We start from the raw sequence: 26,932 nt of genomic DNA, 5'->3' as shown, positions 1-26,932 counted from the left end.
CAGGTTATGGACTAAGGGTTGGTGTTCTCAGGGAGCAGGGGGTGGTGAGGCTGCAGTGACCCTCCACAGAGCTGCTCTGCACTCGACTCGCGCCCAAGGGTATGTCCCAGGGACCGGACACAGGAGGTGACAGAAGGCCTTCTCTGCCCAAAGGCAAGCAGCATTCCTCTAGTCCATCAGGAATGAAAACACAGCTGGTGCCGTCACGTCTGACTGTACGTCTACTTCACAATTTTTTTTTTTCAGATTCTCAAGGAGATAAAGGGTTTAACTGGTTCACTGCAGAGGGAGGGAAACCTTGTGAGAGAGAAATAGGTTATCATTTGGGGACCAAACAGCACGTGAAGAAATAGGCATTTGGTGACTGAGACCTGCAGGCCTTGGTCAGGGGCGAGTCTGTGACGTGAGTCATGCCTGGAGTGTAAACAGGCAGAGCTCCAGGACGCACACTGCTCAGGCACGGGCAGGTGAACCACTGCCCACCCTGCTGGCTGTTTTCCCCTTTAGCTGATTTCCAGCCAGCACCATGGTCAAGATCAGGGGCACTGGTCCCTCAGGGGCAGAGCATGGGGGCAGCACCTGACGAGCCAGTCCAATACCAGTGCGTCTCTGGTGCCGACGCCCACCCGGAGATGGGACAGGAGGCTGGTGGGTGGACTCTGACTCCACTACTGCGGTTATGGATTCAGATTCAGAACTGCAGATTGCCTCCGCAGACCTGGGGTTTAATCAATCAAAAGACCCAAGTCCAGGGGACTCTGAGGCATCTTCTTAGATTATCTGCCCAGATCATTATTAAAGATTCCTGACCTAGGGTACACCCTGGAATCACCTAGTGAGCTTATCAACTATGCCAAGGCTCAAAACACACCTGGCTTCATTCTCTAAGAATCACAGAGGCCTCCGCATTCCTCAGAAGCCCCCAGGAGACCGCCGAGTACAGCCAGGGCGGCACTGGAGCTGCTGCTTCACTACTCTGCCCAACGCCCCAGCTGCTGGCCCTCCTTCATCATGGTTGGTGGTCATGGCTTAGGGTCTTCGGTCCACTGAAGACCACCACTGCCATCATCCTGAGCAAACGAACACTCGGGGGCCTGTCTCACACCAGGGCTTTCAGTTTCTCCATGTTCTCATCTCTAAAGACATACTCTTCTACTCTGTTCCACTCCAGACCCCAACCCAGGCCACACTGGAGACCTTATCGCTGCCCACTTCCAGAATCACTCATTCAACCACCCCGCCCACCACACACACAGGCATCCTGCATCCAAAGGCAGGGAGGCTGGAGCCGACACCAGGGTGGGAGACAGGAAGGCAATGTGAATGCTGAACTCTGACGCTTCTTCAGCTCTGCCAGCACAGACTCCTATTTCGTCCTGGTTCAGGAGCCCTCAACTTGCTTCACTTTGCTCTTTTATCCATCCTGGCACTGATGGGCCATTGCCTCATTAACATTCTTGTCAGTACTCTACAATCCTTTGTCCCTAGGCCTTTTCGTTGAGCCCCTCTGGCAAGAGCCCACCTTGAACCTTCTCTCCCTCTCTCAGCGGCTGCACTCACCTTGCATGTTAACAGATAACAGCTCTCAGAAGGGAACTCCCTCCTTGGCCTGGTGACACACACCAAACTCACCCACATCTGCAGCTGCCCCACCCCTCTTCCCTTCTGTCAAAATACTAACCTCAGACCTATGCCTCCCTCCACGGAATGCCAACACCCACAATTCCTGCCTCCTCGGGACCCTCACCCCCTCACCCCTTCTCCCCTAAGTCCGTCTTTCTCAGGCAGCTCCTCCGTGGCAGCTCTCAAACACGCCAAGCCTCCCAGACTGGAAAGAAGACCGGCCCCTGAGTTCTCATTGGCTTGCTCAATACCGTGGTCTCGCGCTCTTCTCCTTCACAGGCAAACACGCCAAAAAGCTGCCAGTTACCTGCTGCTGATTTCGTGCCTCCTCACTGCTCAGCCTGCTCCACGTGGCTTCCGTCTCATGCCACCCTGACGCCGCCACTGCTTCGGCTGGCGGCACGTCAACCTGCCTGCACTCAGGCTGGCCCCAAGCTCGCGGGAGTCCTGCCGCACCCACCCTCTCTCAGGAGAGGTGCTGCCAGCCGCCCCTCCTCCTTGGCCTTGGCCATGCCCCCCTCCAGGGTCCTTTCTGTTCTCAGCTGTTGCCTCCCTGCCTCCCATGAAGGGTCTTCCTTCTCTAACTACCCAGCACAGAAACAGACTCCTCCCACAGCCGTGACTGGGGCGGCCACCACTCCCCACGTTTTCCTTCCATTTCTTCCTCCCTGCAGTGAGTTTTCTTGGTTCTGTAACAGGGGCAGCCTGCAAACCGTCCGGCTGCTCTGCCCAGGGCTGGAGGGTTGACGCAGTGCAGGCCGGGGAGGAAGAGGCAGCCACCCTCTCCAATTCAGCCTCACCAGCACCCAAGGCAACTCTGAGCCCCAGACTGTTCCTAAATCTACTCCGTAAGTTCAGAAGGAAGTGCTATAGAACATCAAGTAACATACATTGGAAAGCAAAACTATACTCCCAATAAAAATTAAAAAGAAAAAAAAAAGCGTATCAGGGAGATGGATCTTAAAAAAAAAAAAGAACCTGGAAAGGAGAAGAGAGCTGTAATTTCAGTCTCCCCAAAACTCTGTAGACAAAGATCTGTGTAGAAGGATCCAACTTCAGGTCAGCAGGACCGAGACATCTGAGAATAAACACCCTGGGATAAACAGGGGACTGCGTCGGTTCACAGATGTTACTTTGGGGAGGCTGCTAATAGACCCACAAAGGCAATCCCCAAAATCTCACCCGCCAAACCCAAGTCATCTCTTATGACCCAATAAGGTATTAACAACACAGAACGTGTTGCACAACAGTAGTAAGCAGCGCAAGGTGTAAATACTGAAACACTAAATCATATGCAACTATCCCAATGAGGATTATACCACCACAAACCTCACTCTGTGAAAGAAAATAATCCTGTTACCTTTACGACATGGCAGAGTTTCTGTGTTAAAGCTGAAACTGAACTGACATCGTAGTCTTGGAGACGAAATGTGTAACCAAAAGTCTTAGCATATTCCTTAAGCAGATCTGTCATCATAAGGCAGTTATCTTTTTGGGACCGAAGGAGTTTAACGAACTGGGCAGCTAGAGCTTTGAATCGTTCAACCTCTGTCAAAGTGAGGATCTTCTCTTCTCCACATTCCAATACCTTGGAAAACACAGGAGGAGGAAAGGGAGAATGTTCATGGGATAAACTGGCAAGAAAATATATACAATCAAGAACTAAGAAGCACTTCTGTCCAGTTTCAGTTTTGCAAGGTTAGAAAGTTCTGGAAATTGGTTGCACATGAGGATATCTAACACTGCTGAACTGTACACTTAAAAACAGGCAGACAGGTAATGTCTGTTTTATCACTCACAAAACATTTCTAAGCACTGTGCAGGTCAAAAATGGTTGCTAGCAGGGACTTCCTCAGTAGTCCAGAGGTTAAGACACCACACTTTCCAAGCAGGGAATGTGAGTGTGATCCCTGGCTGGGGAACCAAGATCCCACACGCTGCACGTCACAGCCAAAACAAGTGTGCATGCTCAGTTGTGCAAATTTTCATCCTATTTTATAACTCCCACTTCCAAGGCAAAAAGGCCTAGATTTTCCTTTATTCTCCCCATATTGTTCTGAAAAATAGAATTCTTCACTTACTTGTAAAATATCAGGTATGGCTTCAAAAAGTTCAAGTAGTTTGGTAAAACCATAGTATGCAAGTTTGCACTGCCGGCCAAAGTGGTGATGGTAAGAGGGGATAAATTTATTAAAGGGCATCCGGAAATGGGGTTGATGCCGCAGCAAATCCACAACATCTTTGGAGAACTGTTTTGTCCTTTCTATTTCATCCTGAGTACGTTCTTAAAAAACAAAACAAAACAAAAAACCCATAAACCACAATTATCTTTGACCCATTTATATTCTCATCATTAGTGTAGTTAGTCCTATGCACTAGACTATAAGAGATACCATCTTTGCCTTCCAAACACAACCTAAAACACTCTCTTCTCTCTTTCCAAATGGCTTTCAAATTTGATCTAGGGCAGAACAGCAGGAAGCCATGATACACACACGCACACATACACACCTATGTGATTTCATTTCACAAGCTAGAAATAATCTCTCTAGCCCCTCCGCTTCCCCATACCCACTCCATATATATGAACATGACACACACACATATATCTGTACTTTTGTAATCTAGAAATCATTTTATTAAATCGCACTTCTGGATATTCACGTGCTTTGTTTATTCAGCTGCTCTTCAGTTAAAATTGCTAGCAGCAACAGGTACCAAAAGTTTAACAAAAATACAGGGGAGAAACATTTAGATGTATGTTTCTGTTAAATTTTAAATGAGGATTCTAGAAATACTGACCATAGTCATTTTAGCTTTGAAACACTATGACTTCATGGACTTCAGTGTCCTTCAAGAGCACAGTTTTAGAATGTTCCACAGATCAACATGCGTGGAAGAACATGACTGTACATAGATTTAATTTTTATTAGTTTCCATTTCAGACCTCAGCTGGAACTAGCAAAACGTGAAAGATGAAACATTCATTTGTGTCTTTTTTCCTTCTCAGGTGTGCAGAGGAAAACATCTTAAAAGAGTGAAAAATCAGACAAGCAACAGCCAGGCAGCTGACTCAGGTGGGTAATTACAGCAGAAGCAGCCACAGACAGGCTAAAGGAGACATTTTTAAAAAGTGCTGGTTATGCTTCCCTTTTCCCTTAGAGTGAATTCGGAAAAAACAGCCTGCTTTTCTTCTCAACAAGGGCCTTCCCCTACTCTGAAGCAGCTAGGATCCACCGGCTGGTGGTGCAGAGTTCACGCTGCACTTTCCATGGCATCTCCAGGAACCACAACGGGGGGTGAGCGCATCCCTGTGTGGTTCCCTGCCACAGTAACCACTGGGCCAGACAACCTCCTTCCAGCAACGGTAAGGCACGTACCTCTTCTGGGGATACAAATCATTGCTTCGCTATCTTGTTGGGACAAGCAGATGGTGGTGTCTGGGATCTCTGATATGATATCAATCAACTCACAAACACCATATTCAGTGACATCCCAGTCCTTTGAGAAACACCTAGGTTTTAATCATGGAGATGGGTGAAGAATGAGAAGCAGTACTTGCCAAAATCACTTTTTAAGTTTTTCCCAAAGAATGCTGAATGGAAAACTTAGATCATTATTCTTAAATTCAGAAGAACAAGTGTCTTAAAATATTTGTTTTTATTTTTTTCTCAACTCACCAATGGTAAGCCTGTGCGAATTCTTTCACAATGACTTGTTTGCTGGCTTGGGATTTGAGAAGTTTCAGTAGATCCTGAGTAAAGCGCTTCACCTGGGCTCTGTGGGTAAGGGTCAGCAGACGTTTGGAGCCCATTCCAAGAATCTGCAAACCAGACGCTTGGGTTATTTACACTCCTAAGACCTTGGCAGAGCCTGACTCTCTTTTTGATAGCTCGTGCTCTCTCTCCTGTTACCGCCCTCAGGGTACAAATCCTTCTGTATGATATCTGCACTTCGAAACACAGGTAGATAAACGAAGTGTGGCTGTCAGAATGAACAACTGCTCACGTGCCTGGGATCCCTTTTTTTCCCTTGCATACTCTTTCCTGAAGTCACATGTTATCAGCCTGGGCAACTGATTTTGTCTCTAAAAGACAGCTCAAATTCTGCAGGCCATGTTTACAAGTGGGAAGCGATTATCACACTGTAGGTTAATAGGCAAAGACTCCTTAGCAAGCACTGTCAGGTTCCAGTCCAGTAACTGGTCTTGAACTCCTTCATGAGAAAGGAAGCCCGTGTTACAGCAGTTCCTATGGAAGAGTTAGAGAGGACTGTGCTGGGAGGAAGGAGGGCAGTCTACAGAGGTGAGAAAGAAAGTACTCCTCAGTGCACTTAAGAGTTCCTTTTAGTTGAAAGCTCACAGCTTTCTGAACAACTGAGAAGACACACACATGTACAAAGAAGTTTTTACGGGATGCTCTGCTCTGACTTCTGAGGAATTAAGTCACCAGCTACCCTGTTTCTTTGGCAGAGAGAGTCAAAGCCACGGAGGGACATTTCCACTGTTAAACAAATGAACTCTCAGCTCTCCTTACCTGCAACACATGAGGCACTGCTTCTAACAATTCGATCAGCTTGGAATAGCCATAGTCCGATACCCGGCACTGCTTTGCAAAATGATGGTGGTAAGAGGGGATGAAGTTACTAATCGGTATGACACAGGATGGTTGGTTCTTCAATAGATCGATCACTTCTCTACTGAACTGGATCAGCTGGGGGTTACCCACAGGACTTTTAGAACGCAGAAGCCAAGGGTCTAATACATATTTGGAGAGAAAACAGGAACATGCAAAAGACATAAAGCATGACTGCAGCAGCAGAAAGAGAAATAACTAGCCTCGCGCTCCCTGTGTGAACTCAATAATGACAAATGCACAAGACCAAACAGCCGTGTCAGCTCCCCGCTGCTGTACTCAGGTCCTATACAACCCACAGGATAACCCAACTTCTTTACAGACTGGCGAATGCTTTCCCACTGCTTCTGGAAGTCAAGTCGCCAAAGTGAAGCATGCTTCAATGCAGTGAGAACTTAAAAGAGAGAAGAGTAGTATGGCGAAGGCCAACACAACACTGTGAAGCAATTCTCCTTCAATTAAAAATAAATTTAGCTTCGGAGAAAAAAATCGGGATTCCAAATAAATTAGTTTCAGTTAAAAGAAAAAAAAAGGGAAGAGCAGATATAGAGGAAGTTTAAAGCTCAAATGGTTGTACGTCAAAGAACCGTTTGTGATGTCCTCACGAACATACTTTTCTGTAGAAACAAAGTTATAAATGGTAGTTATGCAGGTAGCCCACAAGAGCCTAATTAACCCAGAGAGGAGCTTGCAAATGTTGCCCAGATAACCATGGAAAGCAATGATGCAGAACTAGCATGAGATAAAACTAAGAAACAGGTTTTCGAATTTATCTTGAATGTTCATATAATTAAGACACTGATTATTTTATTTACGAAAGTATAAATAATCAGATGGAAGCCCTTATAAGGGACTAGTGGGCTAATGACACAGGAGAACGGAGAAAGGAAACAGCACAACACGGGGACCTGGAGGGTGTCCGCCTGAGGGGCAAGGCTGGGAGAGGCTCCAGTACAAAAGCTCCCTCGTTTTCCTGACCTTTCTTCCTACAGGGAAGGGGCAGGGGAAGGTGGGAGCTGACGAGGAGGAAGTTTTGGGGGCCAAGGTAACAGTGCTGTTCTCAGGTAACAGGATCAGACACCTGCAGCTCAGGGGTCGCTGAAGCCCAGAATCTCATGTATCTCCCAGATCAAAGGTCCTGGTCCCTGACACTTAAAGAGTTAAATCTATTTTTGCATTGATCAAAGTCAAAAGCATCGATTAGAATAAATTGCTGGAGTAAATATTCAGAGAAAATTCCTTCAAAGATCTGAAACGATTTTTAAAAGGCAAGCCAAACAAGCTTTACAAAGTTAGATAACTAGAGAAGATTTGTAACTGTGGAAGCTGGGTTTAAGAAAAAGTTTTTTAAAAAATAATTTATGCTGGTACTTTCCAAAGTCTAGTTCTGCCAAACCGTCAGCACTCTGGAGTTTTTAAAAGACCAAAGGAGACAACCATGCTGCTTTATGAGGGGCAAACATTGCTGCTATTTGAGAGAAAGGCCAGCAGCCTGTACTGCAGTAGACCGTGGCTTCAAAGGACCAAATACCTGAAACTTACCTGTGTTTGGAGGCGGGGGCTTGTTGTGAATCCACTTAACTACTTTGACGCCATTCTGTGCGGTGGCGATATTCACACCTGGCACGCAGGTGATGAGGTGCTCCAAGGGGACGCCCCCGCCTCGGTTTTCCTGCACTATTTCCAGTTCGCCAAACTCTGCAGCATAACAATCTGGAAAACTGAAGTGGGGCAGGGGAAAAGGTTAATTAAAATAATGAAAAAACAGAGCACCTGGCAAACAGACGGCTGCTCTTAACACATCCATTAATAAGTAATTTCTGCTAAGATGCCCATGGTCTGGCTTTGAAAGTTCAAATGAAGTCCTAGAGAAGTGATCACTGTCTCTCTTTGGTACCAAAAATGGTACCAAAAATTCCATTAAGTTTTCTAGCGAAAGCAAAAGTGAAGTCGCTCAGTCGTGTCCGACTCTTTGCAACCCCGTGGACTGTAGCCCACCAGGCTCCTCTGTCCATGGGATTCTCCAGGCAAGAATACTGGAGTGGGTTGCCATTTCCTTCTCCAGGGGATCTTCCCAACCCAGGGATCGAACCCGGGTCTCCTGCATTGCAGGCAGACACTTTACCCTCTGAGCCACCTGGCAGACGGGGTTAAAAGTAAGGTAACCAGGTTCCAAGTTCAAGCTCCTCTAAACATATTGGTTCAGTGACTTTACAGCAACTTGCTACCATGTTGGCCCCTCTCTTAAGCTTACCACGTGGCCCATGATGTGGTTAAACAGACTAATGAAGGATACTTTTCTCCCTTAAATGTTGAAATCTACAACTATTTGGGACTGTGCACTCTCACAGTACTTGTGCACAGCACTTCCAACCAGCTCTTCTCTGTGGAGAAGAATCTGCCCCAGGCATGCTGATGTTTCTAAAATTCAGCACAAACATGAAATGTTCTTGTTGAAATATTAAGTGAATGAATCCCATGTTAGATACACTTTGACTACAAGTGGTAGCTAAAAACACCAGGCTGAAGCCTGGTACAGTGCGTGATCGGGAGAGGCCCAGGCAGAGGGCAGACTTTCTAGAAAGGGGAGAACGAAGGTATTGCAATGGCTTTGACAGTCACCTTAATAAAGGCACGGTGCCCTCGTGTGTCTGCAGAAGACTATGGACCTGGGGTGCAAACGTCTTCAGAGAGAGAATCACAAAAGGAATCTTGTAAGAGTCTGGATCGAATTCATGTTCACTGCGGAAAAGAGAACAGAAACAGAGAGCTGACATTTCTCAGTGGTCTAAGATGTTCCCAAGGTAACTCTAACAGATGTGCCACGACCTTTTACAGAATGATTGTTTCTCAAAGGAAATGGGTAACATACCTGAAATCCTTGTTGGGACAGTGCTGCCTGCAGACAGGCTCGTGATATTCTAACTCTTCAAATATGATTGGGCTGCAGTTTGTTGAGGAGCCGTCGTGAGACTGGGAAGATCCCAAGGGGCTCTGGCGGGCCTGACTGCTGGGTAAGAGACACACCAGCCTGCCATTTCCTTGTTCACGGATTGCAACCGTGTCTGTTAGTTTATACAGATCTGACACATTCAACCTGTGTCCAAACCTAGAAACAAGGAAAAACAGAGAGAGATGCTGACTTAAAGAGAATATTTTTCTTCAGTTGTAGAGAAATGCCTGACCTGTTTAGATAAAGCTCTGTAACCAAGAATGGATCCCTGTCTCTTCGAAAAGTAAAACTGGGGTAATTCTACTATAAATTCATTCACCATCAAACCAATAACACTCAGCACTCCTTGCAATCATCCCGGGCCCGCTGCCCATTACAGTGATTATATGTATTATTTGGTACATGCCCTCCGACCCCACAGTCTCTGTAAATGCCTCACCGAAATTTCTGAGATGGAAAACTATCTGCTGTAACCCCTGTCAACTTGGCCTCCGCTTCAGTTCCAAATCCCTATTACCTCTCACCATCTCTGCTCCCCTCCCTCAGAGGTATTCCCCTTTCCAGCTACTCCTCACGTCCACTATGCTTCAGTCTCCTGATCTACACTAGACTGGACTCCCCAGTCACCACTCTAGACTTGTGCCTTTCATACCTGGAACACAGAGGCGCAGGATCTGAAGGCAGACAGACTGAGTTCAAATCCTGATTCTACCTGCAAGACCTTAGTCAAGTTATACAACCAACCTACACCTCAGTTTGCCTGTCTGTAAAACGGGGTGACAATCCCTGCATCATGAAGTGGATATGGGGATGCCACACGGTATATGCGCAGAGAGCTCAGCACACAGCAAGTGCTTGTTCAGTGTCATCCGCTCTAATGGCCTCCTCCCAGTGCCCTGTCTACATGCTCAGACCTCCCTGCAAACGCCAGTCTTAAGTCTGGTCCCCACCCGCCACACTGCCCCGTCCACAGAAGCCCAGTCTCCTCTGTGCTCTCTCAGTCTGGAGCTCTTGCATCTCCTCTGAAATGGAAACAGCTGGTCTCTCGAGAGCTGCCTCTGCTGTTTCACCATCCAGTCTGCCACCCTGTTCCCTGCAGGATTTTCTCCACAGGACTCTTTGGTGTCAGCTTCCAAGTCACCACAGGCTGCCTCCTCCTCCGCTCCAAACCTTGCACCACTTTCTCAGGCTGTCCCCACTCCCCTGAGAGCACTCTGGCCTCTGGGTTCCCGTTGGCTTCCAGGCCCTGGTGGCATTCCACCCAGGTCTGCCCTCTCTCTGGCTCTCCTCCCATTCCTCTGAACTCATCTGTTCCCAGGTCTTCCAAGATCATCTTTAGGCAAACAACTGCCGTATCTTCAGAGCTGACTTCTTTCTTGAAGGAGACTCTACATGTGTAGAAGACCCCCTGAACTCTCTTCCCAGTCATTCCAATTGCTCCCTAAAACTCGGATGCCCAAAGCCAAGATTAAAAACTTACTATACCTCCTAAACAAGCTTTCTTTCTTTTCTATTCCAGCTTAACCACATAACCTTTCCCTCAGTCATCTGGGGCAAAAAACTCAGAATCAAACTGACCTCTACTTTTTGCCTTGCCTGCTACATAAAACTAGTTACTAAGCCCTATTTCACGGGCACCTGACACTTCTGTGGGGTCTGGTTCCCCTGTTCTGACAGTGTCTGCTTAGAGCCGGGACTGGTCCCCACGTTCCGTGTCCCCCTCTCCCAGTTCCCTTCACTCCAGCTCAGACACCATCCCTGCCTGAAGCCTTCCCACCACAGCTCCCCTGCCCGTCCTTTCTCTGACACTTCAATGGCTCCCACTACCCATGCAATCAGTCATGGCCAAGCTCCCGGTTCCTTGCACCCTCTGTAACCTCAAGGCATTTTCTCCTTTGTAAGGACAGTTTTCTTTGCTCTATACAATAAATGGTGACTGTCTTTTTCCTTTCCAGACACACACCCCCCACCCCAAAAAGTGGGCTGTCTTCCCAGCTCTGCACCCTCCACTTCGTTCCACTGGGATTTGCTGAGTGTCTACTGAGCACTGAGTACCGAAGACTCAGTAGTATTACGTCTGATCCAGTGCCTGCTGTCCCAGAGCTTACAGTCTAGAAGGTGCCTGAAAATGTTGACTCAATGAATAACAGAACAAATCAGCCAAGTGGAAAACATACAAGTACAGCTTTAGGGACTGAGGTCTAAATTTACTAAAAATAAAAGACGTTTTTAAAATGTGTGTTTTTTAAAACTGGACTTTCAATCTGAACACCACTGTCTTGGTCTTACTTCCTCCCCTAAGAGTTGCTACCAGTGTAAGTCGCCCATCAGCACTGGCTGGATCAATGAAAGCAACAACCCTCACTTACTTTTTTTCATAGATATCTGTAAATTTAAAAAGAGGCAGACAACAGGCAGGAGCATCCTGAAGAATGGACATTGTTTCTGCGCTGCAAGAAAAACGGTTAGCCCATTAGAGAACAGATGTCTTCCTCTCTGTTGCAAATTGTTTCTAAAAACAAGAGTTCATTAACACAATGTATACACAAAATAAATACACTCATTTATTCTCAGAGTTTGAGCTTCCAGAAAAAAGAATGGACTTTAGGAACACAGCAATTAAAAGAATATTTAATCATACACTGGGACTTTTATCAGACTCAAGCAGAGATTTCCACACCTGTGTATCAGAAAGCAAAGGGCAGATGAGCCAGTCTCCTGCCACAGTGTAGTTCTATCAGAGAGATGGGAGAGGACTCCCCACAGCTGAAGATATACAACTGAATACACTTAAGAGTGACTGGCTCTGAGCCATAGGATTATGGATGATTCTTCTGTCCCCAGCCTCTTTTATGTTCCTAAAATTTCCAAATTTTCTTCATTGAGTATTATTTTTATTCGGCAAAATTAAAAAATAACTTAAAATAATGGTGAAGCTTTGACTTGTCTACATCGTGAAATGATTACCACAATCATTTAAGAGAACATCCATCATCTCATCCAGATACAAAATAAAAGCAAAAGAATGCTCCCCCTTGTGATGAGAACTCTTTTGATATACTCTCCCAACAACTTCCATGCACGACGGCAGTGTTAACGGTATTAATCATGTTGTACATTACATTCCTAGTACTTGGGTTATCTTATAACTGGAAGTTTGTACCTTTTGATCACCTTCATTCAATTACTCCCCACCCCCCACCTCCAGCAACTACAAAGCTAATCACTTTTTTCTGTGAGTTTGCTTGTTTTTTTGAAGTGTAATTGGTTGACAAAGGTATATTAGTTACTGGTGCACAAATCATTATGCTGTACACCAAAAACTTAAATAGTGCTCTACATCAAAAGCGTATCATGAATGAAACCATCACCAGACTCCTAAGATTAATCTAATTATAATGTAGATGTATGGGGCTGGGTGTCTATTTGACATTGAAGATGTACCTGCAAGTTGAGAGCATAGAACTTTGTAGATTTACCCCTTATAGATAATCTACCTTCTATTAAAATTGGAAGGTAGTATTCCAGACTTTCTAGGCTTATAAACTTTTGCTGTAGAGGTCCACTATTTTTAGAACCTGTTCTGGATATGTGGCATATTATTTTACTCTTAAATGCCGGCCAAGATTAAGCTGAGATTCATCTCTGATTAATGACTTGAACGAGAGTAAATTATTCTAGTTAGCTTATTACTAACTTCTACCTTATTTCTAACTCTATCAAGAGAGTGGAGGAAAAGCATTACTGCATATGTAAGTATCACAAGAGGGTTGGGGATGGAATAAAATCTATTTTTACTATTTCCAAAACTGTTTCTGGACCAAAAATAACATTTTTGAAACAAACGGCTTGTTCTTTACCTCAGTAAAGAGAGTGATTTATTAGCAGCTCCTGTGGCAAGTGAGACCAGGATTTTCTTGCTGCCAATTTTGTATCTGTGGAGGCTATTCACCGCACCGATAGCTTCTTGTAAGTTCTCCATCTGAACCACAGCTTTGAGCTGATAATCTGTGTGGGGGCTGAGCTCAACACTCTTCACCTGCAGTAGTAAAAAGAAAACAGAATGCCGATCTGCCAGAACCGTGTCCTCTTGAAACTGAAGGTCAATCCCTAAGGAATTAGCTTGTGGACTTCAGTGCTGCCGTGAGGGAACCTGTCTCAACACCGCACTTCCGCTGACCACAACGGAAGCAAGCTAGGATGGGTGACCTTCAGGGATGTGACACCAGCCTGGCTGGCCTGTGCTCTGGCACACAGAGCTCGCCAAGAGACACCGGGTCTTCTCCAGATCCTGCCAAAACTGAGGCAGAGCCAGTTTAAGAACCAGCAAAAGGTGCATTTTTTAGCAACCTGCAACTAAAAACTGAATAGACACTGTAAGATGAACAAACAGAAACAGCCAACATCATTGTAGAATCCTGTTTCTGTATTTTAGCAGCTGGAGCTAACTAAAATCCATCAGTGTTTTATTTCCCAGAGACCCACTAAATCCCTGCCTGGGACCACAAGTATGTCTCTGACAGGCTTCTCGCTCCCTGGGGCTGGGTCCTAAAAACTGAACATACAGCACCAGCACAAGGAGACCCGAGTGAAAAAAGAAGGTGTTCAAACCCGTGAAGCAACGGTTACAGCCTGCCTGTGGTTATGTGTGGTGCGTCAAGCGCGCGCATCTTGAAATGCAGCAAGGGGAAGAACAAAGGCAGCAGAGACAGTGAAAGCTTACCTTGCCGTGCCTAGAAAATGCTTCCTGCATGAGCTGCTGCAGCTCCTTCCGGGACAACCTGTAGTCCAGGTTGCTGATCTGGACGTCAACACCATGAGCGAATGGGTCTGGGCCGTCGGCACCAACGCTTGAATGTGCAGCGTTGAAAGCAAGCGGGGATGCTCTGTTTAAGAGGTTTGGAGACAGATTCCTGCTTAAAACATATGGAGTGAGGCCTAACAACTGTTTAGAAATGTTTTAAAAGTGTTATTCTATTTATTCAGTTTATGTCATTTAGATTTTGCTTGAAACTATGTTAAAAACTGTTTTCCAAAATACAGTTTGGTTCTCAAACGTGCTTTTTCTTAAAACATTACACTGATTGGACTCTTTCTCAGAAGTACTATCTGTTGACACCCTGATTAACCACAACAACAACAATTTTACTTATCATCAAACATTCTTTTGTTGGATTATTTAAAGCTACAGGAAGAAACTACAGGCAGGGCTGATGAGTTCATTTTCCACTTTGGGTATTTATTCTTAGGAAATCAGCCTGTGATACTAATGTCAGCCATTTACCCTCTCCTCAGCTCTGAAAAAGCCAGATATTCTTGCTCATATGTTGTGGCTTTTCTCCCTGGGAGGAAAACTTTTACATCAATTTGTAGACACCATTTTACAGGTTCAAAGTCGCTTTCAACAGTGAGTTTTCACCATCCCAGCAGAATAAATACAATGCTAGTGAGAGCTCATGAGACCGAACATGGCCTTACGGCTCCTCCTGTTTTCTGAGCTTCCAGAATTACTCAGAGTAAATTCAGAAAGCTTAAATAAGGAGTTACACAGATGGTTACAGTGGTTTACAGAGACCTTCGTTTCCCAAACAGCTTCCAGTAATTACCCCATGAATAAAAAGAACGAATGCATGTCAGTTTAGGCCTCTTTCTCAGTCTGATGAAGTAATAAGGGCGTAGTAAAGACACCTTAATGTGCCCCCATCACTGGCCAAGGACTCCAGGACAGGCTTCTCTGACCTCAGCTTACCAAGACTCCCACATGGAGGATGGAGAAAGGCAAGAAGCAATGCCCCCAAATGTTACCCAAGGAAAAAGGAACTGGAAGAAGAGAGGTGGAAGCTTTCTCTTTTATTTTTATTACTATTTATGGCTCAAACATTTTCAATTTGTAAAATTTTTACTCTAAATTTTTACTGGAGAAGTAAGGTTGCGTTACAATGTTGTGTTAAGTTTCTACTGTGCAGCAAGGTCAGCTGTCCCTTCTTATTTTGGATTCCTTCCCGTTTGGGTCACCAAGAGCATCAAGTAGAGTTCCTTGTGCTGTAGAGCAGGTTCTCATTAGTTACCTATTTTATACGTAGTACTAAGGTTTCTCTTGTAATTATGCACTTCTGTACTGCTTGAATTCTGCTGAATACACAGATTACTTCATAAGCCCTTCTACTGCATACAACCACTCCACGGATCAAGACCCACTCACCGAGAAGACCAAGGCTGAGCCGTGAGCAGGGGACTCACTTGCCTGGATGCGATCAACTTGCTAAAAGCAGACGGGTAACTCACTTGGAACAGAGTCTCCTCTTTCTCTTTCTTCTCCACAGGAGAACTGGTGACACTGCGGGCGCCGAGGCTCTCTTTCCTGGTGGAGGGAAACAGTGCAGGCAGGAGGTCACGCGCTTCCCTTCACAGCAAAACACGCAGCCGCGAGGGAGAGTAGCGGGACCTACTTGGGATTGGTTTTGTAAACAGATTCTGCCAACCCTGGGGCTTTAGGTGCGGGCGCTGCGGCACTTGAGCTTCTGTGAGGAGGCGCCCCCAGCCGCAGGTGGCCTTGCTGGGGCTCACTGCTTCGAGTGCCAGTCTTCGACTCCAGGCGGCACAGCTCCTTAAAAGAGACAAGAGCAAAGGAGTTTAATAGTTAAAGTCTCCAAGACGTGTCAGACCTTGTACAGGAAACACCTGACTTCAAACAGCCTCGAAAATATAGGATAACAAAAACAGTACAGACACACCAAAAGCAGGTGAGCATGTAGAACGGAGAGCCCACGAAAGCAAACCTAGCATAAACTTCAGAAAGCAAGCGGGGTCACAATTACCTGTAAACTTTTCACGTTGGCGTTTCTGGTAGCAGATCCAGAATTTGCCTGCGACCCTTTTCCAGGTGTGGCTTTGGCACTGGAAGGTGACTCACTTATGTCTTTGATGAGGCACAGTTTTGGATTCTTAAGTTTCTTGGGAGACTTCACTTTATCAGCAGTTGCGTTTGAACTCTTGGTTTCACAGAGCTCGCTGCTTTTTGGAGTAAATGACACGACGATCCTGTTACCAAAGACGTCTTCATTTTCCATCCGCTTCAGAGCCCGCTCCGCGCTGTCTCGGTTTATGAAGCGGAGGATGGCACTGCAGCCTGTGATGTTCAGCACTTTCCCGCCACAGTTATCGGACAGGCGTCTGAGCCTGTTGCTGATGCTCTTGCCGTCTTTGTTGGCCGGTAGGTTATAAACGTAGAGCAGAGTGTGGCACTGTGGACACAGAAAAAGTGTTAAAACAGGTGGACTCAGGGGCCCACGCTCAATTACAAAGAACAATGATCTCCAAACTACAGTGACCTCGGGGGAGGGAGAACAGAGACTTGCATGGGAAAGGATACACGTACTTAGACTGAAAAACACAGAGGGAAAAAAAAAAAAAGAAGAAATGTATCTAAAATTCTCACTCTGGTGAATTAGAAAAAATATGTGGCAAGATTTAATGTTTTGAATAATCAGGTTTTTTTTTTAATCATAATAAGGATCTCTACAATGAATGGGTAACCTCTCACCTAAGATACTACATTTGACTTAAAGGCCTTTCAGATTAAAACAGGGAGTGCCAAACAAAAGCAGAGGGAGGAAATGTACCTACAGCCAGAAGACATAAGGAATAACAACAAAAGTCAATTAGAGGTGCGGCTCCAAAGCCTGAAACAGGTACTGCCAGCCGCAGACCATCCTAAGCGTGTGTTAATCTTGGGCCGGGCCCTGACCTCACTGGGTACCAGGGGCTGCAGGGACCAGCACTGTGAGCACCTCAATGTGGAGGCAATCACGGAAGGGCCTCCAGCGGCTTGAATTTTTTCCCGAGGTGCTGACCTCCTCCTCACTAAAATGAAGAGGCTGGGTGAGATCATTCCTAAAGTGCTTCCATAACTCTCAAGTTATTAAAGTATGTTAAAACTGCATTTCACGAATGGGACTGCCCACCCTTCTGGACCATCCACGCTACAGCTCCTTTCTATTATCATTAACGTGTGTCAGTCGCTCAGTCGTGACCAACTGTGACCCCAAGGACTGCAGCCCACCAGGCTCCTCTGTCCATGGGATTCTCCAGGCAAGAATACTGGAGTGGGCTGCCATTCCCTTCTCCAGGGATCTTCCTGACCTGGGGATGGAACTCGAGTCTCCTGCAATGCAGGCGGATTCTTTACCATTTGATCCACCAGGGAATCCATATATATTCTCCAAACAGCTTAAACACAAGTTCAGTGTCCCAGTAAACATCTTATCCTAAATCAAGACTGTGAGAAATGCTCGTCCTGCTGGAAACACGTGCACATTCTCCTATTAAGTGGCTTATCAGGGTGACAGGTGTAGTGCCCACTACTCCTGATTGTGCTCGTGCATGGCAGGGTCTGCAACCAGAGAAGACAGGCTCAGAGACCAGCTGGGGCTTCAGGATTAAGTGCCGCAACTGTACAATCATTCTGCTTATTTGACTCCAACCACACCAAGATATGCAAACCATATTCTTTACCCTTAAAACTTGGGCAAAAATAGTAACTCTCATTCCGTTACTGCCATACACCTCACACAAAACACTGCTAACTGGCAAGTGGTTGTCAGTAAGGTGAATCTAAAAGTCAGTTTCCTATATTTTGAAAAATGTAAAAGCAAAATTCACACACTGGGTTTCCCTAGTGGTACAATGGATAGGTATCTGCCTGCCAGTGTAGGGGATGTGAGTTTAATGCCCGGTCCAGGAAGACTTCACATTCCATGAAGCAACTAAGCCTGTGCGCTGCAACCACTGAGCCCGAGTGCTGCAGCTACTGAAAGCTGAGCGCCTGGAGCCTGTGCCCCGCAAGAGAAGCCACCGCAATGAGAAGCCCATGCACCGCAATGAAGAGCGGCCCCCGCTCGCTGCAACTAGAAAAAGCCCACGAGCGGCAACAAAGACTCAGCACACACACAAAAATTAAAACAAAAAATTCACACATATCAGTTCTCTGTATATTTGTAAGAGAATGGAAAGTTTCTAGGCCTATTTCAAAATCTAGCCAGCCTACTACAAAGAACACCCTCACCTGGGCTTAGACACCCATAATTATGGAGGACTGTCTTGAATCTCCACAATCTTAACTAGACTACAGCAGAAAGAACACAAACCCACTTACTGGCATTTTTAGTGGTAACCTGGGGGGCAGGTCAGAAATGAATTCTTCAAATCTGATCAGCTCGTTGGCGTGATGCAGCAGTGCTTCTGAGGCCTGGTTTTTATGGACCAAAATTATATGGAAGCCATGTCTGTGTCTCAGGTCACTAAGTTCCAATGCGAAATTGACATCAGCTGAAAGACAGGATACAGCCCACCCCCATCTCCACAGATTAGAAACACTTGACAGACAAGCACCTCTCATAACACCCACTGAGAAGAAAGGAACAGCAGGACTGTGTTCCAAGTGGCCCCCCGACCCCTTTTTAGAACAGGGACACATTTCACATCAGAAGAATTAACATGGCAAGACAATTTTACCATAGACTCATGCTGAATTCGCAAGACACATTATTTTTAGTAGTAAAAAGGAACAAATATTAATGTTCTGGGGAGCCCCAACTTCATCTTGGATTTTTCTTTTAAATAAGCAAAATGGAGCCCAGGACTAAAACAAACAAAAAAATTACATTTTCTTTAATAAACTTGGCCCTGCAAGAATCCTTACTCAGATTCCCCAAAGAAAAATACAGAAATCCATGTAGCTCCTTTTCTTTTTTTAACAGTTTTCAAAGGTAAGCATAAGCATGTCCCATGTATTTCAGCATCTTTGGGGGCACAATTTAACACATTCTGGCTTCTATGATAATTCACACATAGAGAGTTTAGCTGAAATTAGTAGATGTTTCTACACTTACTTGACACAAGAACCACAGTGGCGGGAGCAGTGTGAGTATTTGCAAACCTTCGGAGGCTCTGGCGGAGCTTGTCGTCAGCAGCGTTCTTTGCAGTAGCATTGATGTGGGCAACAGTTACCTGCATGAATTTATAATAAGGAGAGATGAGAAAGAGCTGAGCTTAGAAAGCCACTACACATTCTGCCCACATCCAATAGACAGTTCTTGAGGAACCTTTGATTTCTATTGCCACTCAGGGACAGAAAAAAAAAAATTACAATCAAATCTCAATAATTTCACATTCAGTTCTCCAGACAAATTAACTGTATTCATTATTACCCCTACTTTCATCTCTAATCTTCTGCTTTTGCACTTCATCCATTCCCCTTTCAGAATAGAAAGTGAAATTTTAAGTAGTTAAATTAGCTCTCTCTAGCATCTTTTGCCAACAATGTGTGGGTGGCAAAGATTTGATATATGATTAAGGTAAGACTCGGGGCTGTGTTTGACGTTATTAGCTTCTAGCTTAAGAGAACAGACTTTGGGGTCAATCTGGATTTAAATCCAAGTTCATCCACTTACTGGCCATGTGATCTTAAAAAAGTTGCTTAACCACTTGGGTCCTTTCATTTGTAAATTCCAAATAATAAATCCTACGAGCATTCACAGAGCAGTTATAAAAATCAAAGGAAATGATACATATGAAATCACTATACTAGGAAAGCACTAGTCACATGTAAGCAGACTTGCTAAAAAATCAGACATGATTAAATGATTTCAGGTACTTAAATAAATCATCTTTTCCTAATTTATTTACAAACTTAGCACAAACACATTATTAATAACAAATTTTCAACTGGAGTTCTTAAAAAAAAAATCATGTGCTTATTCTTCTACTAAGATAAAAAAGAAAAAAGAATTTTCATCTACCTGGCAATTATTCAGCTCTTGAATAACTTCTTTATTTTCTTTACTGATGTCACATACACAAATGAATTCTGCTTCTCTGTGGCCTTTAAAAAACTTCTCCCGGATTCTCTGTACAACTGCAGTAGCTGAGCGGCCAGAAGGGACTGAGCAGTTTTCAATATCCCAAAAAACCCCAATGGGGGGTAAGTTCTCTAGCATCTGTCCTGCCAGTGCAACTTCTGGTGACCCTTGAGAAATGTGAACACGTTTGATTACACACAGCAAAAAACAGGTTAAGATATTAACGATAACAGGTAGCTACCTGTCCTTCCCAGGGGCATGAAAATGAAATTATAGATTGATGTTAAATTTAAGGATGCCAACCTCACTGGCTGGCCCAGTAGACAACCCCAAGTTGCCAAAGTATCTCTAAGCGTTAATTCCTCTTTCAGGAGAGAACAAATCCAAAGGTCAGTTTACTTTAGGCCCACAATCAATCCATCATAAAGCATGAGCCATCCTCACGCTGACCGGGTATGCTCCTCAACACTAATACACAGGTGACAGGACACTGCCCTCTGGGGCCCAGCGTCATGCTGGGCCCACACCTCACTCAGTGTGGGAGAACGAGAACGAATGGTGAAGGTGTTATAGCCCTTGATTTTAATGACTTTTAACACTGCAGTAACATCTGATCCAACTTTTGAAAAAATGTTTTTAAAAGATAAAGTATCGTAACAGCTACTTTTGGGGGAAATGATCTTAGGTTTTCAAATACTGTTTTTTTGTCAGCCATTTCTAAATACTAGTTATGTCTGGGCAACATAGAACATTAAGTTGACACCAAGTCCCTTCCAGCACTCATTTCTCCTCATACGCTTCCCGTTTTTCTATACACAGCTTCTGATCTCAAACAGCCCCAGCTCAACATAAATGGCAACTGACCTACTGGTCTATAAGGGTAAGAAGATATTTACCAACTGATGGAAATGGAGACACACACACAAGTTTTAGAACCACAAGGAATCTTTTAAAGGCAGTTAAATGCAGTGTGGGTTTCCCTGGTGGCTCAGAGGGTAAAGCGTCTGCCTACAATGCTGGAGACCTGAGTTCGATCCCTGGGTCAGGAAGATCCCCTGGAGAAGGAAATGGCAACCCATTCTCTTGCCTGGAGATTCCCATGGACTGAGAAGTCTGGTAGGGTCGCAAAGAGTCGGACACGACTGAGCAACTTCACTTCACTTCAAATGCAGTGTTAGTATCAGATATCGAAAACTTTAAATATGCATTTTATACAATACTGTCATTTACCAAATTTCGAAGCAGCTTTGCCTAGACTGGTCGCCAATAACAACGTGGTCTCCTTTCCCGTTCCTTTGGTTCCACAGCCATTACACAGAGGAACAGTAACAGGTGCAGTCTGAGTGTTTGGAGGTGGTATATTTGGCCAGACTTTAGCAGCATCAATTATACTATTTCTTGCTGGCTGTTTTAAAATTTTTTAAAAACAGGAGGAAGTTTCAGATATATTATTTCAGAATGTAAAGAATTACACATAACAACTGAAAATACATTCTAAATGTTTCTCCTTTCCACCTGCTAACCTAATAAAATGTATTTTCAAATCACCTTTCCCAGAACTACCAAAGCATAAACTCATTTCAAAGTGCCCTGAAATGATCAGGGAAGATATTCACACAATTAGACCTTTACATTCTGGGGCATGTGTCTGTTACAGTAGAAACCCGCAGACACACTTCACAAAAAAAGGAAGTTAAAAGTCTTTACTTGAGCCCAGGTGTGATGGAGGCCAAATTTCAAGTTCCCCCAATTACTACAAAAGGACAACATGCAGCCATCTGTATTACATGAATGGGTCCATGTATCAGGTGAGCATTAGCTTTAAGAAATTCCAGTTGTGCTCCAGCCTTTAAAAACAAGAGAGCACAAGTCTTTGCCAAGCTAGGCTTCCACGTAGGAAACAGATTTATTACAGGAGACTCTAAAAGCATGAACCGAATAATCACACTACACTTTTCTCAACAGTCCCTCCCGTTGTACCCTTTGCTTTCTTTCTGAACTTCTTCTGAAAAGAAGTTATGCTGATGGGGTGAAAAACCCCACACACAAAACCAAGATTGTTTTTCTTTTAAAGATAAAAGTCATTTTATTTTTAAAAAGTCATTCCTCAAACCTTAGCTGCACCCAACATAACAAATAAAAAGATACACACCTTGCTGAGACAGTCTTCGCAGTAAAGTGAGCCCTTTAAACAAACTGGAGGTACCACATTTAGGTGCAAAGAGTTGGTGCATAAGTGAGGCGTGAGCTCCGACTGTGAAACGTGATCTTCCACGTGCCCGGGAGCCCCGCTTGTGAAATCAGAACAGGGGAAATAGCCCGCAGAGGAAGGACAGCCCTGGAGAGCCGGAAACTGATGCAGCTTGTGCACGTTCCCACGGCACGACTGGAAGTGCAGCTTCCCACAACAGGGCAGGTGCTTGCAGGAAGAGAGGTTACTTTCTAGACACATGCTGGGAAAGTCGCTTGCAACGCCGGCCAAGGTGTTCCTAGCTGACGCATTCTGGAGTGGAGGTGCAGACTGGAAAGCAAGCCCTGACCCTACCTGACACGTGATTGTCCTGGTGCTCTGCGAGTCTAACAGGGCGCCCGGGGGAACCAAGCTACCAGCCCCTCCGCCACTGCCACCACCAAAACGCACTGGCGAAGTGGAAGGGTCATTAGTGCAATGGGCACAGCAGCTTACTTTGGGGACAGTTGAAAGCTGTACTTTAGGTTGCTGAAGAGAGTGGATATCTGGAAGTGGGACTGCTGGGAAAAGTTTAGAGCCAGCATGAAGGGGAGATGGTACATCCTTTAGTTCCACAGCAACTTTCTTGTTCTCCATGTAATCTTTCTGAGGAAAGAAAACCAGAACACAAGTTAATTTTTTGAGGCCGGTGACTTGGGGTTACTCACAACTGACTGCATTAAAAACGAACACTGTTCAAACCTTATTTAATTTACATCACTCGATCATAACCACACAAATGGGATGGCAGCTAAAACCAGGAGCGTTCTTCAGTGGGAGGTGAACACTGAAACAGACAACTGAAATTAAGACTGTGTCCTTCCTGACTTTTAAGAGACTGGGGGAGGAGGTCTGTTCACATATTTAACAAGCCTGGTTAACCATCCATGTCTCACTGGCTTCCCTTTGATAACTTCCCCTTGCCTCTCAGTGTCTTCTGCAGACAAAACAGGTGGTATGAAAAACAACAGTCACAACAGTATTCACTAAAGACAGCTTATGAGCAAAGCGCTTTAAGGAAAATACTAAATAGTTCTTGCAGTCAGATCATAGGTGGTTTTATTAAAGCCCTCCAGGAGAGAAGATATCAAACACTATGGATGAGATCGGCCATCTGCCCAAGTGGCCCATCCATGAACAGATCTTTAACATGTTACTAATGACATTTAGCAAACCATGGGACATCATGACCTAAAGCCATAACACCAACAACTATTTTGTAGCCAGTAGAAAGAATTCAAGTAATAAGGAAACCGCCTGGGAAACAGACATGAGAAATAGTCTATCATATGTCTCCAACATAGACACTTGAGGCTGGTCCATTTATTAAGATCATAGCATAGCCCTGGTGTCAGAGACCTGGATTTGAATGTGATACTAAATAGTTTTATGACCTCGGGTAAGTGACTTAACCTAATCTCTCCATGCTTCAATCCTGTCATCCTTCAACTGCGAAGAGAATGTACGTACTACATTTGTGAGAAGGATAAAATGAAACAGTGCACCTCAAGCGCTCAGCAGAGTACCTGGCCACTGAAAGGTGGTGCAGCGGGGTGGGGTAGGGGAGTGTCCAACCAATCAACAGCTTTTATTGGCTGAGTGCAGACACAATTAAGATGAACAGGACGCCCTGATACAGTGACTGAGACACACTCATCCCTTAGAGCATAGAAGGGTCCATCTGGCTGCTAAGATTTCACTCCTTCTGCTGATTTTACACTCACCTGGGAGGGTATATTCATATGAGAGAAATTTGGACTTTCAGTTAAGATTTTTCCTAAAAGGGAGGTAATAGCGATGGTCTGACCAGTCAGAAAGTAGTGTGTTCTACCCTTGTGGTAATTACAATTCAGGCTGGAAATGAACTCATTGGCATTCTGATGGCTTTAGAGCTGGCTCTCGTGGGCAGGGTTACTGTGAGTCGGTCTTCCTGAATGTATTCAATTCGGGGTGCCACTGACAAAATCGAGACTCTGCATCTGGAAAGGTGACAGTGCACTTTTGTGTCGAGTGACTCCTTTAGGCCCCAGATCTGCCACCCTGGACCCCTGCCTGAAGCTGCCAGCTCTCCGTGCAGACTGTCCCTGAACTAAAATACTTCTGAAATAACTTCAGTTACTGATGCCATGCAACAAAGGCAGCTATGTAATGAAAATGTGGAGATGACAGGGAATTGATTTTTTTTTAAAGTCTGTTATCAATACTCATATAAAATCATAGTAAAGTCTCACTTAATTCCCAAGTACAAGAGAAAAAAAACAGATGATAACATGATATAGCAAATGAAGTCAGATAAAGTCAACATCATTATGAAAAGGCAAAAAAGGAAGTCCCAGATATATTTAAACATTCAAGAGAAATCCTGAACAGAAAAAGATCATCAATGAGGTCATACAATCTTGCTGTGATTTTAAGACACAAAATTCAGAAGGCTACAGTAAAATAAAATCGATTTCATACTTTCCTCCCATTTTATCCTAAAATGTGGATTTTTGTCTTTGGAATGTGACTTTAATGAGAAACAAATCTCTCCCAAATTTCAACATCACACCTTTAAAGCATCTAATGTTACTCATTACTACAGGATTTAAAAAACTTTACCCTCATTGAGTCAGGAATTATAATAATGTGCTACATGAAGTAATACAAGCAGGACACAAGGGAAAACTCAGCACAGACTCCAGGGCGAGAGACTGCCCAAGACCAAACGGATCGCTCATCTATTTGCACAAGGAATTTGCTATGTCCTTAGTCTGCACATAGTTACCGTTTGGGGACTAAGTGGCAACGTTTGCTCAGGACGAGAAAAGCAGTTAGAGAATCTCCAAAGCCATGGCTTAGCATCGTTATCTTGTTGAAGCCATCCAACTGTTCTACTGCAGGGGTTCTCAGTTCCGCTTCCTTCCATCATACAGCCATGCGGAGCGGTTCAACATTCTTTCATCTTTCTTTTCTTTCATTCTTCCACCCTGTTAAGAATGAGGTTTCAACGTTATTCACTTGTGTAAGTACAGATTTTATTACTGAAATATAAGACTATAACTATATTTACAGTGCATTGTTTTTGTTTAGTCACTAAGCTGTGTCCAACTTTCGCGAACCCACAGACTGTAGCCTACTGGGCTTCTCTGTTCCTGGGATTTCCTAGGTACGAATACTGGAGTGGGTTGCCTTTTCCTTCTCCAGGGGATCCTTCTGACCCAGGAGTTGAACCTGTGTCTCCTGCATTGCAGGTGGATTCTTTACTTCTGAGCCACAAGGGAAGCACATTTATGGTGCACAGGTCATTTCAAACAGGGCTGATGCAACCAAATCTGGGTGCTTTAACACGGACCAAAGACCGAGTCTTCCAAAGGTGTACCAGTCACTCAGCAGTGCTGCACTCTCCTGATGGAGATACAAGATTTAGCCACTCATATCCATGATTAGCGAGGTGGGAAAGTAAAAATTAGCATAATTGTCTTCCAAGTTTAAAAAAAAATTATGGTGCAATGGCTCCCAGTCAGATCTTAAGGAACAAAAGTAGAACGGCTATCAAAGGATACTGTAAAAGTGAAAAGTGTCAGTCCCTCAGTCCAGCTGGCTCTTTGCAACCCCATGAACTGTAACCTGCCAGACTCCTCAGTCCATTTTTCCAGGCAAGAATACCAGAGTGGGTTGCCATATCCTCTAGGGGATCATCCCGACACAGGGATCAAATCCGGGTCTCCTACATTGGCAGGCAGATGCTTTACCGTCTGAGCCACCAGGAAACCTGGCATCAAAGCATATTAAGCTTACTAAAACTGGTAAACTTGGTTGACTATTTATACTTGAATTCTAACTATATCAATTTGACTTAAAAAAAATTTATCATCTTCCATTCCTTATGTTTCATAACTCTTCAAACAAAAGTGAACTCTGGATGAGCCCTCTTTCCGGCCATGCTTGAGAGAGGTCACCGCATCTTGGACACCTGCATACTCCCTCCTCTTCACTGAGCTGGAGCCAAGGTCCTCCAGCACTGAGTAGACTTTTTCTATATAGTATTTCTTAATTCTTCTTGACTATCCCTCCCTAAGGACACTACTTGGGACAGTAAAAAAGTTAACAGGAGAGAACATGTAATTTGAGTAAAAGAACCACTACATGTCCTCATTCTCAATTATGTAAGATTGTGAAACTGATTTCAGAGCAACTTATCTCACTGTGTCTTTGATATTGAGTATGGAAGGTCCAAATTAACTGACCTCTGTGGACTCTGAATTTGATTCGGCTACAGAACAAATCGAACCAACCTCTCAGTTTGCTTATTATGAAAGTAGAATCTGCTATGCCACCAAAAATCTAACAGACACATCTCAAGTCCCAGATGTGCTGTATCTACTCCAGAGCAACACTCTACAAGTCTTGAAACAGTACAATAAAAGCAGATGCAATCAATAGCAGCCATTGGGCGTGGAGGCAGCCTGCCAGTGATAAGGACGACTGAACCTCATTTCTAAGCCCTCGTCACCAAACCCCAACCACCACCTCCTCTTACTGACAATGGCCATTTTGAGGTCATTAATTTATCTTTCAGAAATTCCTGGGCATATAGAAAAGAATTTCCTTTAGCTCTTTCTCTGGTAAGATTTTCTTATAAAGAGATTTA

General features: G+C 44.5%; 1 protein-coding gene across 6 annotated transcripts in view; it reads right to left on the bottom strand.

The window, feature by feature from the left end:
* The window catches only part of MARF1 (meiosis regulator and mRNA stability factor 1), a 39,592-nt gene that overhangs the window by 9,834 nt on the left and 2,826 nt on the right, over positions 1 to 26,932 (bottom strand). Inside the window, exons 2-21 of one of the 6 annotated variants that reach the window (XM_086375624.1) lie at positions 25,067 to 25,268; positions 22,222 to 22,905; positions 21,300 to 21,474; positions 20,010 to 20,236; positions 19,101 to 19,218; positions 18,365 to 18,537; positions 16,029 to 16,454; positions 15,660 to 15,817; positions 15,413 to 15,571; positions 13,934 to 14,123; positions 13,071 to 13,249; positions 11,580 to 11,660; positions 9,130 to 9,366; positions 8,880 to 8,999; positions 7,800 to 7,978; positions 6,159 to 6,379; positions 5,304 to 5,446; positions 5,004 to 5,137; positions 3,705 to 3,907; positions 2,984 to 3,211 (exon numbers count right to left, since the gene is read on the bottom strand). In XM_086375624.1, coding sequence (XP_086231750.1) covers positions 2,984 to 3,211; positions 3,705 to 3,907; positions 5,004 to 5,137; positions 5,304 to 5,446; positions 6,159 to 6,379; positions 7,800 to 7,978; positions 8,880 to 8,999; positions 9,130 to 9,366; positions 11,580 to 11,660; positions 13,071 to 13,249; positions 13,934 to 14,123; positions 15,413 to 15,571; positions 15,660 to 15,817; positions 16,029 to 16,454; positions 18,365 to 18,537; positions 19,101 to 19,218; positions 20,010 to 20,236; positions 21,300 to 21,474; positions 22,222 to 22,905; positions 25,067 to 25,210 — 4,179 coding nt within the window. In that variant the 5' untranslated portion in view covers positions 25,211 to 25,268. The remainder of the gene's footprint in view (positions 1 to 2,983; positions 3,212 to 3,704; positions 3,908 to 5,003; positions 5,138 to 5,303; positions 5,447 to 6,158; positions 6,380 to 7,799; positions 7,979 to 8,879; positions 9,000 to 9,129; positions 9,367 to 11,579; positions 11,661 to 13,070; positions 13,250 to 13,933; positions 14,124 to 15,412; positions 15,572 to 15,659; positions 15,818 to 16,028; positions 16,455 to 18,364; positions 18,538 to 19,100; positions 19,219 to 20,009; positions 20,237 to 21,299; positions 21,475 to 22,221; positions 22,906 to 25,066; positions 25,269 to 26,932) is intronic. The other 5 variants (XM_086375625.1, XM_086375626.1, XM_086375627.1 and 2 more) reach the window with 5 other exon arrangements.

This window comes from Bos grunniens, chromosome 25 (genome assembly GCF_055505025.1).
Source record: "Bos grunniens cultivar Pamir isolate PY7600 chromosome 25, Bosgru_T2T1.0, whole genome shotgun sequence".
In the NCBI taxonomy this organism is placed as follows: Eukaryota; Metazoa; Chordata; class Mammalia; order Artiodactyla; family Bovidae; genus Bos; species Bos grunniens.
Note: the sequence above shows the minus strand (reverse complement) of the source record. Positions and strands in the feature narration are given on the sequence as shown.